The sequence below is a fragment of the Molothrus ater genome, chromosome 28, assembly GCF_012460135.2.
Source record: "Molothrus ater isolate BHLD 08-10-18 breed brown headed cowbird chromosome 28, BPBGC_Mater_1.1, whole genome shotgun sequence".
In the NCBI taxonomy this organism is placed as follows: Eukaryota; Metazoa; Chordata; class Aves; order Passeriformes; family Icteridae; genus Molothrus; species Molothrus ater.
Window position 1 is genome coordinate 313739 of NC_050505.2, and position 17552 is coordinate 331290.

The 17552-nt window shown below is 43.3% G+C and overlaps 1 protein-coding gene across 2 annotated transcripts in view; it reads right to left on the reverse strand.

Moving 5' to 3' along the window:
- PPP2R2A (protein phosphatase 2 regulatory subunit Balpha) overlaps nucleotides 1-13357 on the reverse strand; it is a 38776-nt gene extending 25419 nt beyond the window's left edge. Inside the window, exons 1-2 of one of the 2 annotated variants that reach the window (XM_036396697.2) lie at nucleotides 13192-13357; nucleotides 10660-10734 (exon numbers count right to left, since the gene is read on the reverse strand). In XM_036396697.2, the coding sequence (XP_036252590.1) occupies nucleotides 10660-10734; nucleotides 13192-13198 (82 nt within the window). In that variant the 5' untranslated portion in view covers nucleotides 13199-13357. Of the gene's footprint in view, nucleotides 1-10659; nucleotides 10735-11358; nucleotides 11468-13191 lie in introns of those variants that run through there. The other variant, XM_036396696.2, reaches the window with a different exon arrangement.
- Nucleotides 13358-17552: the final 4195 nt, after the last annotated feature.

Here is a 17552-nt window from a genome sequence, read left to right on the forward strand (position 1 = left end):
AGTGCCCCCTTCTAAGCAAGAAAAATGCAATCAGAAGTTCCTCCTGCCTACCAGAGAGGCAGGGAGGGAGGGCAGGGGAAGGGCTGCTCTCCAGCTGAATTTCAGGCAGCCTGCCGGGGAGCACAGGGCCTGTGAAGGTCACAAGTACAACTGAAGTTTCCAGCAGAGATAAATACACAGCTCGATGAAGTGACCAGAAAATCCAAATTTCCGATGACTTCCCTCACTCTGGTCACTTACTCAGCTATCAGTTCCTTTTAATACCCAATGCACCCTCAGTGGCACTTGGAACCTTAAAGAACCTTCCATTGCCCAGCGGCCTTTTCTTCCCCAGCCCCACCTCCCCCAACCTGGCAAGTGTTTTCCTGGTTTCTATTCTGGCCCGAGCATACATGCTTCAGCTTCTTTTAAAAAAACCATTATTAAACAGAAGCCAATTCTAATTTCTGGCCAGGACTTTGAGAATCCTAACACATGGAATCCTGACAACTCCAAGGCATATTTATAACACCTCTTAAGATTATATATATAGTCCACTAGTCAAAGCAAAATACCAACCTTTATTTTTAAGTGTTTGTTTCAAATATGTCTGTTTATAGACCAGGACCTTTTCTGTGGGTTCTGGAAGAGTTGTATAACAGATTTTATATATATATATATATATATATATAATTTGTTCATATATGTTTTCTATATAAAAAAAGTAGAGTATTTTAGTAGTGTTAGTGTCCTGCAAGGATGTCAAAGATCACTACAAAAAAACTACCAAAGGCTTTGGAACCTTATTTTAGGAAACACCACACAGGTCTCACAAGTAGGGAAAATAAAGTAGGGAAGGGTTAAAATTACTCCAAAGAAAACAACTGCAAATAATTACTTTCAGTTATCTCCATTTCTAGTCTTCCATCAGTCTCCCCACTATGCCCTGGGACAATGACATTTAAATTGAAACTTTTAAGTTGGCAAAAAGCAAAAGAGTAATAAGAGTTCTGTAAGAAAAGGGACCTCAGACCAAAGACCCTGGTTAGAACAAACATGAATTGAAGATGCCAAACAGCTTCCAGCTGAATACAACATAAAACCCCTGGAAAAAGAATTTCAGTGTATACATAAAAAAGTTTATGGGCATAAAGAAAAGCTTATGTTGACAACTCCTTCAACAGGCCAGCGAGCAAGCAACAGGAAGGAAATGCAGGATACAACCCTACCAAGGCATTTTCTAACCCAGACATGCTCCTAACCAGAGGGGAGAAACACCTTGAGCAGCACTGCCCCATGACCTGGCTGCACAGCTGGTGATGCAATTCAGAAGCAGCAGAATGATGAGCATCCTCCAGAAACAGGCAGATGGTTGGGACTCCCAGGCTTGGGATCAGCTTCCTCAGGTCACACCAAGCAAAAGCATCCCCAAGCTCCAGGGAGCCAACAACCTCATGTGCACAATATCCAAGGGACTTTGTTTGGTTTCAAATGCTCCTTGTCTTCCTGCTGCCCTTTCCTCGGAGGCATCTCATTACTGTGAGACACAAACGAGCTGGGGTAAGCACAGCACGTGTCCTGCTGCAGGAACACAACCCTGCTGTCAGCTCCTGCTGCTTTCCAGAGCAGGTTACCACTTCCAGAAAGATCTGGAATAAAATGAAAGACCCTAGAGACTTCTTTAACACGCACACACACAAAAGAAAGGAGTGTAGGATTTAGCTTAAACAAACAAACAAACAAACAAAACTAAACCAAAACAATGACACGAAGCTTTGAGGAGAACTGACTGAAAAAAGGCAGAAAGGATTATACAGAAAGTTTGAAACTTCTGGGCAAAAAGCCATTCCTGCCAGTTCCACATTCCAGTAAAACAGCTTATGAATGTCTGACTATTACCTCTATAAACAGTGACATTTTCTCACTGCTGGGCTATATAATGAACACTGTAGGCTTCAACTTCAACTGCTGTTTGTTCATATTGATCTATGAGAAGAAACGTCCTCAAATACAAACCTCAGTGCACTGAAAGTCGAATTTTCATGTGAAAGGCAGACTATGAACAAGCAGGGATCAACTGTGAATATGAAAAGGCTGAGGAGGCTGAATTGTTCCCAATTCCACAGCTGCCCATGTTGCCTTAGAACCATTATCAACTCTTCAAGAGAAGCAATCTGTCCTTTCACCTCCCATCCCATTCCTGCAGAACTACCACCTATCCCACCACAAACATTTGCTAAAAGCTGGACAAATTAAGTCTGGAGAAGCTGATGTGGAATAAAATTAACCCAAAAGGAATCCAAGAGATGTAATTTTCATTTGGGTTGGTGTCCCCAAGTGACCAGCCTGGAGCTCAGGGGTCACCTGGCTCGGCTGAAGGCACTAGGACAGGCAGAGGCACTAGGAAGGACCATTTCTCTCAGGAGCAGCAGTTACTTGAAGTGACAACAAACCCACAGGCAGGCTGGGGTGTAATTTGAATTCTAATTCCTCTTCCCACACCAAGGTCACACTTCAAAACAAGCCAAACCGGGTATTTATTAAAAAACAATCCGAGTTTTTCTTGATTATCTTCAATATTTCTATATATTATTCCCTACTCAATGCACCAAAAGCAGAACCAGAGAAGTCAGGGGCTTGTTAGGCAATTGCACTGGAAAATTGCCCAAGGACTCTCAAACAAGTGTCATTATATTTTTATGAAAGCCAAAGCTTTATTTCAGTATGTAGTTCTTGTCCACTGGACCAATTCACTCCCAAGTTATTTGAAAATAAAGCAAGACCTTCAGACTACATTTATAAGCACTACACACAAACGTAGCTCATGGCCTCTCAAATCACCATTTCACAATAGCACAAACACAGCTAGAATAACTGCTTTTAAGGATCAAAGAATGGTCACTGAAATACTTTTTATAGTCATTGAAAAAACCAGGGAAAATATAGTTACTGGCATTCAACAAACAAGAATATAATAGAAATTACACTGTATTTACCATATTTTAAATAAGCAACTATAATATGAAGTCTCAATTACCTCAAATGTTCCTGAATTAATGCAATTATCTTTGCTCAGGTTCTCAAAACCAGAGTGCCAACTGTGTATGTTTGGAGCTCTCATTATTCCCAGAGCATTAATTTAAGAACTGCAACTGAAAATGCAAAAGGGAACATTTCCACACAAAACACCTTCCACATATTTGGGAAAATCAATCTTTCTTACAATACAACTCTTTAAAACACTTTTTTTCCTGACCCTAAAATTTTCTTCCAAAATTAGATGCAAACAGAACTGCCTCAGGGACTTCACATGACCTAAATCTGCTGGTTCCCTTCATGGTGCTATCACTTGTGGATGGCTGAGAGGAAAATACATTTTGGTAAAGAATGGCTGACCAAATTAATAGCTTCTCCTCCAGTGCCTAACAAAAGATGGATAAGTTAGGAGTGGAAAGCGAGAAGCTTCCAGCCACTTCTGTTTCTCTCACTGGATTACAATCACACAGAGAAGCCTCAAATAATTGTTTTCAGTAACATCAGTGCACAGTAGCAGAACCTGATGGTGGTACTTAATTTCAAAGGAAATTTAACAACCCAAACCCTTCCAGTCACTGAAGAGCCAGGCAAGAGCACACCATGGAACTCATGGAACAGTGCCTGCTGCCCAGAGCAGGGCTCCACAGCACGCCTGGAGGGGAAGGCAGAAAGTGAGCAACACTATGTTCAACGAAGGAAATCCTGCTCCATGAAATTTTTAACAAGTGTGCACACACAAGGTACCAATATTTTACCTTTTAAGACTTTTTTTATGCTTTCCCCATTTTCAAAGGCATAGAAGAAGGCAGTGTCCCATCTATTTCCAGTTTACTGACACACTGACCTTACAAAAGCAGCATTAAGCTGGTGCATGTTGCAAGAGCATAACTGAGCTGTGGCAATATAACAAAGCTATAATTACACGTGTTCCACTCAAGTTTAAAGCCTAGAAAACCATCCCTGCATTGTTATTTTGACTGCAAGAGCTACCACTGCTTCGTGAAAGAGATTACTCCAAATTCGTTTGGATTAATAAATACTTCCTGCATTTATCTGCTTTCATCTTCATTGGATGAACTGTTGATGAATGTGAACTGTTCACATTCACAACCTAAACATCAACCTAAGCCAAGGCTTCTTACTCCTTTCAATAACTTCTTTGAGTGCAAACCACAGTTTCACGTGATCACTGAACACTCGTTTGTTCTGCTAAACTTTTCACTCCATACTAAAAATACTGTAGACACAGTTATGGTGCTGCATATACTACAGAGCATTGAAAACAGGAAAAAAGGCCTGAAAAATACCCTTAAGGCAGTTATTAAAACATCTTATATAATGAAATGATTGTGGGAGCGCAGTGTTTCCTACAGATGAAAGGACAAACTGCAGCCTTAACTCGGTACCATCAGTAATTGATGTTTTTGCTCCATGAGGCACACGCAGAGCAGATTTAATTGCATACACACTTTAACAGCAGCTAAAACAAAGGCCAACTAATTCTGCAGCATTTAATGCAAACAATACATCAATTTAGGTGAGGATGAAACCCCAAAGAAGGGATCCATTTTTCAAATCACATTAAGACTGATAAGACACGACAAGAGAAGATTATAATTTGTCAGATTATCTTTTTTTAAGTGCTTTACAATAAAGCAATCAGTAATAACCCACCTCCCATTTAATTGGTATTATTTCCTACCACAACTTCAAAGAAACTTAACTTGCACTGATATTAACAAGCTCATTTTACTAACAGAGCTCAAAACAACAGTGAATAAATCCCATTTCCACAGACTGCTTGTGTGGACACGGTGGAAAACCCACTCCATGTGTACTATAAAAAATACATCACAAAATAATTCTGATACTGTAACAGCCATTTTTATTGCTGGCCTGCAGATAGCACATGTTCAAAGTATGGATCTTGAACAGCAAAGGTTTAAAGTTCTTTTTAGCAGCTGATTTTACCCTTCATAGTAGCACAGCACTCAGAGATCAATCAGGGTCTTGCACTGCCTTTATGTAAAGTCCTACAAAGAGACCAATCTTCTTCCAGAGCTCCTCCTGCTCCTCTGAGCCACTTGATCACTCTCCACACTGGCATAAGCACATGCAGAGCTCCGAGAATCACAGCAGGGCTCAATTCAGCCAACAAATAATCCAGTGAAAACCAAGATTTTACCAATTTTTCAGCTGGATCAGCTTCCCCAACAAATTCACTGTCCTCTTAGGTGAACAGCCATGCCAGGGAGTGGGAAGGAGTGCCTCTTTAAGCAGAAATGCTGCCAAACATGCAGCTGTGCCCTAAATAGGCAAGTCAGGGAGAACAGAAAGGGGGGCGGGGGGGACAGACAGCACAGCTTGGAACACCCAGCTTTTAACTCTTCCTTCAGCCCTGCATCCACTGGGAGCTTGAATCCTCATTTTAGCTCTTCAAAAATACATTCTGGGAAGCTACAGCTACTACAGTAGCTGTACCCATTCCTACAGTAGAAACAGCCAAACCAGAAGCATTTAGGTAGCAGCTATAAAATGAAAAGCTAAGAAGTTCACAAAGTGATCCAGAGCTGTACTCCATCCAGACTGCTGCTGACAGCCTGGCCTGCACTCGTGTGCTGTGGAGTCTGATGGCTTGATCACACTCTAGCAGTGCATTTCCAACGCAAAAGCCTTTTTAATAACTGATTTTTAACTTAAGACAGAGATTCCAAGAACAGCAACGCCTCACAGAAGGGACAGAAAAATCCCTGACTGACAAGCTGAAGTGCCCCAGCTTCCAAACCCATGCAAGAAAGAGAACTGAATTACTTCTGGGGAGCTGAACAGTCACTGCTGCTTTCTCTGTCTGCTCAATGCTCTTTGTTTTGAGGACTGCACACTTTAAATGCACACTCTGGTCCATCCAGAGCAGCAGTTCCTAGAACACAGTAGCCTATTTCTCTCTCTAGATACAGACATCCTCTGAACAGCTGAAGAGCTCAAATACAGAAGCAGACTCAGGAATACAGAACAGGACTCTAACCTTGGCTCTTTCTTTTCTCATCCACAGCATATTTCAAACTACCTCTTAAAAACAAACCTATTACTAGGCCTTGCTCCTTGTAAATGATGTTACTTCATGAGCATAGAGAACATAACCACAGCTCTCAAAAGCCCAAATTAGCTTCCCTCCCACAACTATATCCCAATCTTTCCTCAGCAATATTATTGCAACCTCACTGTCACTCTTATTCTCTGAGAGTTTTTTCTCCTCTCCAATTCCATCAATCCTCATAGAAAAAAACCCCAAAAAACCACTAAACAACAAAATCCCAAAATAAAAAAAAAAAAACAAAAACCAAAAAACAAGCCACCAAAACAACCAAAAACCTGCAGACTGCAGTCAACAACCTTTTTATAGCCATCCTTATTCCTGCCTTCACTTCTCTTTATTCAGAAATAACACTTTTCATGCATTCAAGACAAACTACCATTGCTGAAGCAACATCAGTCCCCATTGCTGCTCTGCAATTCTGAAACCTGTCAAAAGTAAGTATCAAACTACATTTGACAGACATAACACACCTAGAACCAAACACAGAAAGCATTCCTGAACCAGGGAAATGTCCAATTTTGTTTCAGTCTTTTACCACACACAAGCCAGGGACAGAATTTTATCTGTTCATCATTTTCACTCTAAAACAGACACAGCCATGTTTGCCTCTAAGAGAAGACATGAAGCAAATCACAGATAATTAACAAAACATCACAGAAAGGTTAAGCATTAAGCATAAAGAAAGTTGGTAAATAGCAACCACAGCAGATATTCAAATGCTTCTTTCAGAGACAATTTGGGCACGAAACAGTTAAACAACTTGTCCAAGATGAGCAGCAATCATTCAGGGTTAAAGCTCAGGACATAAGTTCCTGGCTCCCAGCCTTGGACCTGGACTATCAGACTTTTACAGATCTTTGAATTACACCTGAAAGAACATTGAGATAGAGTTGCTTGACTCTTCTCCTTCTGTTGAGCAATTAAACAAATTGACTGAATTAGTTCTGAAGTACAAACTCACTCCATTAAGCAAGTGTGCAGTTTTCAGAGGCAGTTTAAACTCACAACTCTCAGCTGCTCCCAACTGCCGTTGCTATTATGCCACATTCTGAAGAATGGCAAAAGAGTATAACCAACAAAACTGCTGCTGACAATCTTTGTAATCCTTTTCTACAATTATCCTTGTCAAGGAAGCTTCCACTAAGAAAACACCAGAGTGCTTCTGGACAATTAAGTCTCACTTGTACCGAAACTGTGATGGCACAAAAGAAAGAATTCTGTATATTACAGAGACTTTGGATAACCTGATCACTGAACTTAGCACAAACAAGCACTCTGCATTCTCCACCCAGAAGACCTGTCTATGAAACTATGAAAATACGAAACTAGGTAGGGAGGACAGCTATTTCAGAAAGAGAGGCAGCACAAACTACAGCAACCTTTGTCCTCATACAACATACTGATAAATCACTAGAATCAATTAAAATTAAGGACCAGAGTTATAATGAAGCTGACACCGGCATTTCAATTTATAACCTGATTTCCATGCTTAACTGTGATCTGACACAGCCAGGCCCAGCTTACAAGCAAGGGTAAATTCCATACATACCAAGGGAAGAGAGGCTACTTCTGCTCCTCACATTCACATCTTCAGTAGAAAAACTTTGCCACAGCAGTAACCCACGCAGGCCCCACATGCAAGTTCAGTGCCATCTTTCCCCAGGCTTTAGGGACACAATTTCCCCCCCTCCCCTTACATGGATGTCACATCCATCCATCACACAGCGGTTGGAAAGCCAGAAAATTAAAAACTGTGTATCAGAGTTCATGTTTCAGCCACCAAAGCCACCAAATATTGACTTTGTAACAACCAGTCAGCCTAGTCCAAGTATCTAAAGAATTATAGGTGATACATGTGATGGGAAGGCTGGAGGTCAGGTCTGACCTGATCCACACTGGAAGCTACATAATAGCATTTTTGACAGGCTTTTTAAAGTTGGTGCAACTGTTACCGTATTAAAAGTGTTACTGTCCAAATGTTATTCTCCACGGGTCTGGTTTATAGACAAAAAACACTGTAGGGAGACCACTGGGTTTGTATCCCATTGATTAATGCAATTAATGATGTAGTTTTCCTGGTTATCTCTGCTTTAGTTTAGTTCAGGACAGCTTTCCAATGTAAATATTGCAACACTAAGTTACCAACAGAAGGAAAACAGAAAGTAAAACTCCCAATTCTTCACATTTGTTTTCAGTGAAATTTCAACATTCCATGACAAACTGCTATTTAGATTTTGAGCTCTGCAGCCGTTCAAAAATCAGACCTTCACAGCCTCATACACACACTGGTACTGTGCTCACCACAGGTATGGCTGGAGTGCAGACCTGGTCTCTGGCAGACCACAGTGCCTAAAGAGTCATTAAAGCTTGAGACAGTAAGAGTTCCTTTAGCTTTCACTGTGGGCCTGCCCCAAGCAAGCAGAAGGAAAGGCAGGGAACAAGAAAGGTCCTCAGACTGCACTTGGACCCACCGTCAGTTTGGCATTGGGTACTCCAAAAGACCAGAAGCTGCTGCTCCAGCTGGTGCAAGAACCACACAAGGCTCCATGTCTGTGTGAAGTGAACCATGAAGTGAACCTTAAAGCCAGAAATATTGCTAGGAAATGGAAAAATGCAACCATCCTGATACACAATGCTTCCAACAGAATTACAGCGAGACCCTGTGATGTATAACAAGAAATCAATAGAAACAACTGCTTTCACCAACTTCCAGTCCGGATTGTGGGAGCCAGATACACGGGAATAGGAGAGAATGTCAGCTCCACACACTAATCACAGCCAAGCATAACATCAATAATACTTGGGATCTCTCTAGGCAGCTCAGTTTCACAGCATCTTGCAGTATAATACACTTTGGACCTCAAGACTCATCCTGAGTCAGGTATAGCTGACAATGAAACTAAATTTCTTTTCACTCTTTGGGTCGCAGAATCAGAAGGCTACGCTGCCTATAAACCAAAAAATGGACATTCTTACAGTGTTTTGGAAACCAAGCTGCCTGGCTTGCTGAAACTGAAGCCAGTTAATTCCCTCAAAGGCTTCCCTGAAGTCCAGCCCAGGAATCCATCAGTGCTCAGTGCAGCCCCCAGCCTGGCAGGAGGCACAAGGCTGGCAGGGCACCTTTCCTAACACACTGAGTGCAACACTTAAAACCAGCTCAGTCTGTCCTTCCTTCCTATTCCCTCACTTCTGCATTTCCAGATCCCTGTAAAGGCTTTTTTCTATACCTATATATAAAGTTCATTACTACTAGAAGCATATCAACATCTATTTTAATGAAGAATTATTTGCAAGCACCACAACTTCACCATAACCCCAACTTCTTCAATACTTGCACTTATAAAGGATTTTGTTTGATATGTAAATAAAACAAAGGTTACAGAATTTTAAATCTGTCAGGGGAAAAATTATACCACATTTAACAGTATTTTTGAGTTCAAGCTTTAAAATCTACTTCCTGAAGAATTTAAAATTAAACTTGAAATTGTTATAGCTTTCTCATTTCCAAAAAACATATTCCAACTTGCAAACAACAGAAGCTTCAGTGCATCGTTTGCCACATGCTGCAGCTAATAAATAAAAACAACTCAGTTCTGTTTATACCCATATTTTCTTTTGGCCTTTGGAAGCTACTCTGAACCACACATCAAGCAGAGAAATAATGGAAACTGTAGTTACTGCTTTTCTAAATATAACATTAATCTCACTTGCATGCCAGAGCATTCAAGATATGCAAGAAAAAGAAAAAAACCCAGGAATTACATAAGTGACAAGGCCAACTGCTTGCAAAAGACAACTTTTAACTCATGAACTTAAAGGCTGCTTTGTGCCAACAGGACTTTATGGCCAAAGAAATTCATAAGTCAGGGGATCTTTCCTTGAGAACAATCACAGAAGAGATTCTGCTCTCCAGCACAGAGAAAAGCACTATTCCTCCAATGATCTGAAATCCAAGGGAAAAAAAAATCCAACAGTGCAGTTCTTGCAGTGAAATTCAGAGGCAGCCATCTTAGTGCACATGACACTTGTCACTGCCAGCTTGGAAAAGTTTCAGACAATTTCCAGTATTATTTAAAGCCAAAGCTGCTCCTCACGTATTAAGTAGGCGTGCACAAATATTCAGATTTCTTACGCCTCTTGTTAATAGGAGCTAGAAAGACTGGGGTAATTACTTCATCTAGTACTTAGATCTTCAAAGAGCAGAAATAGTAATTCTAACACCTCCTTGTGGAATTAAAGTATCACATTCCCCATTTTGCAGATTAAGAAAAAACACAAATCAAAAGCCAAAAAAATCAGAAAAATATTAACAATCTTAGAAAACAATTCCAGCAAAAAAAAACAACTTAGGAAGCCCGAACTTTTTTACAAGAGTGTTGAATGATCCTTTCAAACCACAGTTTAAACCTGAATCTGGATATGGGAATGCACATGAAATGCCCATTTGCTTTGCTCAACGTGCACTCAGCAGCACTGGGATACATCCATATCTCCCTACCTAAGAAATGGTTAAAAAGTTAGAAAACAGTAAAAAATATTACTCTTACCTTCTGCTACATCATCATCTACAGCGCCTTTCACCTGAGAAAAACACCACTGAATGTCATTTCCTCCTCCAGCTCCTAAAAAAATGAAAACAATTCAATAAAACGAGCCCCCCCAAGAGCAGCAGCACAAGCACACAATGGTTCCAGATCGCACATTTCAGAGCCTGTGCACGCCCACTTCCTCAGCAGTGCTGAGGCACAATCACACACCACCCTCCCCACCTTTTTCCTTTGGATATTGTTTTTGTCAGCCTTCAATGCAGTGTTTGTCAAAAACAGGGAAGCACAAGCAGTGTAAAAGCTTCACTCAACCAAAGCTAGCTGGACTAAGCAACATTAACTATGAATTTAAAATTCAAGTGCACTATCGGCTGTGTTTCACACAAAGCTTTTTCCTACTTGAGCAGTCAGAACCCCCTAAACACACACACACAAACGGCTTAAATATAAACCACCAGAGCTGTGCTTTTTTAGAAAATTTCAATCTCCCAGCCAACACAAATCAAGCACACAACTCATCTCCTCCTTTCACTAACCCACTGCACCGACCCTATGCACTCAAGGCTAAAGAAAAAGAATTTTACCACAATTTTAGAGTCTCTTCGCAGAAGTAATGAAAGCAATTATCAGCCTAAAAAAAAAGCAGCAAATCCGAGCAGAAAAGCAAACAAGCAATCGGAGGAGGACAAGTTCTACTACCATAGAAAACGGATCGGAGAGAAAACTTCAGGAACATTACTGCCTCGGCTGAAGGCAGTGATTCATTTGAACCGTGCCACCAAAACACACACCAAAAATCACCACCCATTTCTTTTGCATTTCATTCTGAGCAAATCACTGCAGGGCTGAGGACATACAGGAAGAGCCAGAAATGGGCTTGCCTCGGTTGTTGGTTTTTTTTTTTTCCTGTTTTTTTTTTTTCCTCCAAAAGCCACTGTCAAAATGGAACTTTTCCTCCACACAACTCAAACCGGCTGAGCAACAGATGGCATTTACACATTAATCCCGAGCTCTGGTAGGGCTTTGGAGATAACAAAGAATACGGGAGGAGACTCTTCCCAAGTTAAGGGAGTCAAAAAAACTCAAAGAGAAAGAAATCAGAAGCCTGAAAATAATCTTTCCAGAAAAGATGACGCGCCTCAGAATAAGAACTCCTGGAATAGAGTACAGTTTGCATTTTTCGCTGGCTTTAAATTCTTCCCTGAAGGATTACATCCAGCTGCATAACCCGAGGAGGTGAAGGCAAGCAACAGAACCTATTTATGCAGGAGATGGCAAAATGCTTTCCCTCCCCCATCATTGCCCCAAAATCCTACAACCCATTCTCTTCTCTTCAACTTCTTCATTTGTCATTTAGCAGCTAGCACCACAGCAGCACTTAAAGGGAACAGCTTGGAGAGAATCACTGCTCCTGCTACTTCGAGCTAAAGCCCTCTTTTCCATACAATTTACTTGAACTAAGTTGGCACTTTTTTCCCCCCACGACTAAAACGGCAAGAGGAGGGTGGAGCATGTGCATATGGTGTAGGGGGGAAAGGCAAAGCACAAGCCTCACAAAGCCTCCTATGCTTTGCTCCTCCACATGCAAAGCACTGAAAAGACAATTCATGTGCAGAGGAGGGGGATGAATAAATTTCCAAATGAAGAAATTGCAAGGAAAAGTAAGAGGGAAGAGATCCGTTCTGCACACACACTCCCAAGCCTACCAACTTCGGGATGTGAAACGGGGAGCAAGCAGTGGAAGGAATGGGAAAGAAAACACAGCGAGACCTGTGCTGTTTAATTACGCCCTGTGCCAAATTTTACTGGCATTTGCAGATGCTCAGAGGCTGCTCCCTACAGAAGGGTGCGACTGCAATCTGGACACCGCCTGCACCTGGAACCTCTCCGTGCACGGCAGCACTTCTGAGAAATAACCACAAGCACCGACCCCAAAGCCTCAAGGGGGAAACTCTTTACCAGAGCGTGTAGTGACAGGACAGGGGGGGAATGGGCTCAAACTCAAAGAGTAGGTTGAGCTGGGATATTGCGAAGTGATTCTTCTCTATGAGGGTGGAGAGGCCCGGGCACAGGGTGCCCAGAGCAGCTGTGGCTGTCCCTGGACCCCTGGAAGTGTCCAAGGCCAGGCTGGACGGGGCTTGGAGCACCCTGGGATAGTAGAAGGTGTCCCTGCCCATGCCAGGGTGTGGAACTGGACAGGTTTTAAGGTCCCTTCCCACCCAAATCATTCCATGATTCCACGAAAAGGCAGCAGACCCACCCTGCCTGCAAGCTCTTTAACTCCAAAACACACCACTTCCCGCTCCACCTTGCTTCTTCCATGCTTCCCCCCCCCCCCCCCCCGCCGAGAACGGAGGGAAGGAAGGGTGGGTGGGAGCAAAGCACGAATTCCCACAAGAGAGGATAAAAAAACCCACCCCACAACCAGCAAGGAGCCAGCGAGTCGGAATAGGAGAGGCGGCCGGGAGCCAGGGAGGCAGCGGGGAGAGCCCCCCGAGCCACGCTGGGGCAGGGGGGGCAGGCTGCCCTTACCTGCCATGTTGTGCTGGCGATAGCGGCCGCGGCGGGTCGGGCGGAGCGGGCGGCGCGGGCGGGGCGGGCGGCGCGGGGCGGGCGGCGGCGGCGGGCGGCGATGGCGGCGGATGGAGGAGGAGGAGGCGGCGGCGGCGCGGCCGCGGCGGGGCTGGGGCGGCCCCGCTCAGGCCCCCCCGGCGGTGAGCGTCCAAAATGGCGCCGGCAGAGCTGGGGGTGACGTCAGCGTGGGGCGGGAGCGAGCCGCCCTCAGGAGGGCGGGCGGCGCCACCATGTTCCTGCCCAGCTGCTGTCAGCCCTTATGGCGGGGGTGCCGCTCCTCAGCTCGGCATCGATCGGCCGCCCTCAGCCCAGCTCCACCCGCCCTCTTGGCGGAGCTGCCGCCCTTCAGCCTAGCATCGACAATCCCCATGGCGAGGCTCTGTCGCTCATGGGGGGGCTACCGACCCCCGCTCAGCTCGGCCCTTGCCCGCCCTCATGGAGGGGTTGCCGCCCCTCAGCCTGGCATCGATCGGCCGCCTTCATGGCGGCGCTCCGTCCCTCGTGGCGGGGCTGCCGCCCCTCAGCTCGGCCCCTGCCCGCTGTCACGGAGGTGCTACCGTCCCTCGCCCGCCATCGCCCGCTCTCAGCCCCTCCGCGCTGCGGTGTCCGCCACCCACTGCCCCCCGGACTCCCCTGCAGGAAGAGCTTCCTTCCTTGACCCCTCTCCCGCAGGCTCGGCCTTCATGAAGTCGAATATCCAGAGTTGGAAGGGACCCACCAGGATCATCGATCCAGCTCCTGGCCCTGCACAGACACCACAAAATCCCACCCTGTGCATCCCTGGCAGCGTTTGCTCAAATGCTTTTGGAGCTCCGGCAGCCTTGGGGCCGTGCCCATTCCCTGGGTACCTGTTCAGTACCCCACCGCCCTCGGGGGGAAGAACATTTCCCTGCTAATCCCTTCGTGAGTCTAGAGCATCTCCTTTTCACTTGTCCTTTGGTTTTGTTTTTTTTTTTTTTTTCTCCCCCCTTCCTTTTGCTCCCTTCTGCCATTTCCCCGTGCAGCAGCCGCACATAACCTGTTCGCTTGAGCATTTCCACCCCCTTGGATGCTTTCCACAATGTCCAGGGCTCAGTCTCTTATTTCACTCCGTTCTCATTGCTATTCCCTGCATACACCAGCCATGCTCCTGAGCCATTTTTAGCCTCCATCCACCTTTCACACTGACGGCCAGCAAGATCTACAAAGAAAAGCTTTCAGCCGAGCCCAGCTTGGCTCAGCTCCTGCTGGCTCAGGAAGGATGGAGGCTCCTTTTCAGCTTGCTGGGTCCCAGTTACAGTCTCATGTGCAGTTAACTACAGGACTGGGATAATTAATTCAGTACAATCTATTTAAGATCTTGTGAAAGTCATCAGTTTCCCTTAAAAGATGTTTGTGCAAACATTTTCTTCTCGGGCTGGGTAGATCTTGCTAATCCAGATTTCACTTGGAGATTCATAAGCTCATCCTGCAAACCCAGTGCTGCCACAAACTTGAAATGTGACTTGGAATAAGCCTCCAAGACCATCCCATACACTGATTTCTGCATTTCCAGGTCTAAACACCTAAGAGGATGCTTTTATGAATGAAAAAAATCTTTGAATTGCTTGTCAAGTCCAGCATGAAACAGAGCTGTGGGAACTGAATACCACTAATGAACACAAATAGACAGACTCCCACCAGAAACCCACAACTGGCCCAAATTACAAGTTATTTTGGAATTCAAATTTGTCTCTGCATCCCCAGTAAAAAAATTGCACTGTCAAATAAATCAATCTTGGAAAGAACAATAACATTTGAAAGAACACTCAGCATGTATGGGATGTTCTAAAGAATTGCAACTTACCTAAGTTTGGAAATCTCCAAAACCAAGTGTTTTGCTTAGGTTGTTTTGAGAGCAACCCCAAAACCTAAAAACAAAAACACTGCATGTTTGGAAAAAATCACAACAAAGACAAACTCCCTCATCCCAAACATCCCAGTCCACATTTCCCAGAGCTCAAGAGAAAATTCAATTCTACAAATTTGTGGCTATGTTTACTTGATACCAAATCCAGCATGAAAGCTGGCATTCCTCTCTTTTCAGAATTCCTTAAATTCTGAATTTAAATAATAAATTAAATTAATTCTTTAAACATACTCTTTTCAACCTAAGCAGAATTGTCCTGCAACTGTTTAGCAGGAAAATTTGCAAATCTAGTCCAATTCATCCCTTGCCTTCTGTATAATTACTGCAGAATTTATCCTCATAGTCGAATAAGCATTGGTTTAAGAACTTTTGCTGCTAAAAAAATTTAAATAAGGAAAGAGACCTGCAATTAGCTCTGTAATAGAAACTAATGAAGCCTTAGTACAAAGCTTATAATTAAAATAAAATTTCTCTTAGAAAAGATTTAATATCGTGGTGCTAGGACGATGGATTTTAACTCCAATATTTTAGGGTTTTGTTGTGAACTAACTGAGCTACAGAAAATAATGGAGCGTAATAAATAAATAACATTAAATCACAGCCAGAGCAATTAGCAAGACATCTTGGGAACCACAACCTTTGCCTGGGTGTTCACTTGCTTGGTATTTCAGAGCTCTCACACTATGAATGGTCGGTGCAAATTAGGCAGATTGTGTTCCATAGCCCTGATTCAAAGTTTGTGAGCACATACTCTGATTTCTCTGGAGCTTGAGCATTTGTTGAGGTGCTCTGAGGGGATTGTAACTGTATAATGTTAAATTTATACACAGCCACCAACAGCACAGAGCTTTAATGAGCATTTATGTACTCCTATCATGCTTTAATGACTAATTCTTACTCTACACACAAACTCCTTCAGCTGAGACTGAAGAACACCTCTGGGAAGTGGGAGGGACTTACAGGAACAAGGACTCACAAAACAGCATTTCTGGATCTGTTTGCTGTGATATTTGGCAGAAAACTACATAAAGAACGGTCAGTTCACAGCAGCCTAGACCAGGAACTGTGGAAGTTAGAATAACCTAAAAATCCAAGTGTAACACGTGACCAGCAACCAATAAAAATATATAATAATGTAAAACGACTGATCAAACAACTGAGGCTCCAAAGAGCACTATCAGCAACTCATTTTGTATCTTCTTTAGTTTTCCAGTAATTTGACCTGTCAGACAAGAATGTAATGAATTACAACAATTCAGTTTAGAAATAAAGGGAACAATTATCACCAGAATTATCATTGGAATTTAGTAATAGCAGAGCCATCTAAGGCCATGTGCACGCTAACATCAGGGCAGTGTAATTCCCTACTCTCTGTACTTTATTCTCTTCAGCTTCAAGTGTCTCACTGAGAGGTTTCCATTGTGTTTTTACAGAGCATTTCAGAGAATAACAGCCTTAACTCCTAGAAAATATTTGCTAATGTTCACCCCCCATTTCCCACTCTTAATTTCACATAAACAGCTATTACCAAACCAGCACTGAGTCACATCTTGGTGCTGCTGCCAGAAAGCTGAACAAAAGGTCAGGCAGACCCTGCTTCTGCAATGAGTCTCAAGGAAAATTACCTGTGGGACAAGTCCCAACCCATCCACTCTCCTCACCTCTTACACCAGCCTGGCTCAGGCAGCTGGGTCACTACTGCTGCTTTTGGTGCCAGCTGCCAGCCCAGGGCCTCTTCTATGGGCACACAGAATTCCATTTGCTTTTTCTGGCTTTACTCAACCCGATTTCACCTTAACCAGGTTCCATCTGCAAACTCTCAACTGCCAGTGGCCACAATTTTTCAGCTAAAAGCAGAGTGAAAATAAAGGTTTAAGCATTTCCAGTTCCTGCCACACTGTGTCCTAAACCTAAACACTATAAAGATATTTCTTGTGCTCTATATCACTGGGGCACTTCCAAAGTCACTGGGCTTTATTTTTGGAAAGGGAAATGCTGAAATTAAAGTTTCTTACATGACTGAGCATCTGTACTGTTGGGGAAATCATGGAATGCTTTGGGATGAAGGGGATCTTAATGACCATCTACCCTGGGCATAAAATACCATCTGATCAGTCACTAGGCAGAATAGTTTAAGTCTTATCAATAATAAAAAGTGGAAGAGGATAATACATATCTTGCAGCTCACTTTACAGCTGCCAGGAAGTTTTTAGTGAGCCAGTTCCCAGAAAACCCAGTCTAACAACCATCCAATGTTCTAGAATTGAGTGCTCCAAACTACTCCTCATTGAGCAAACCTCTGCCATGCAAACTCACTAATTCTGGTAACAAGCAGTTTGTGTCACCCCAAAACTGTAAAGTTTATTGGATTTAAGCTCTGCTATTACAAGAACCCTCAGCATTTTTTCCCTGTAAATTATTAAGACTTTTA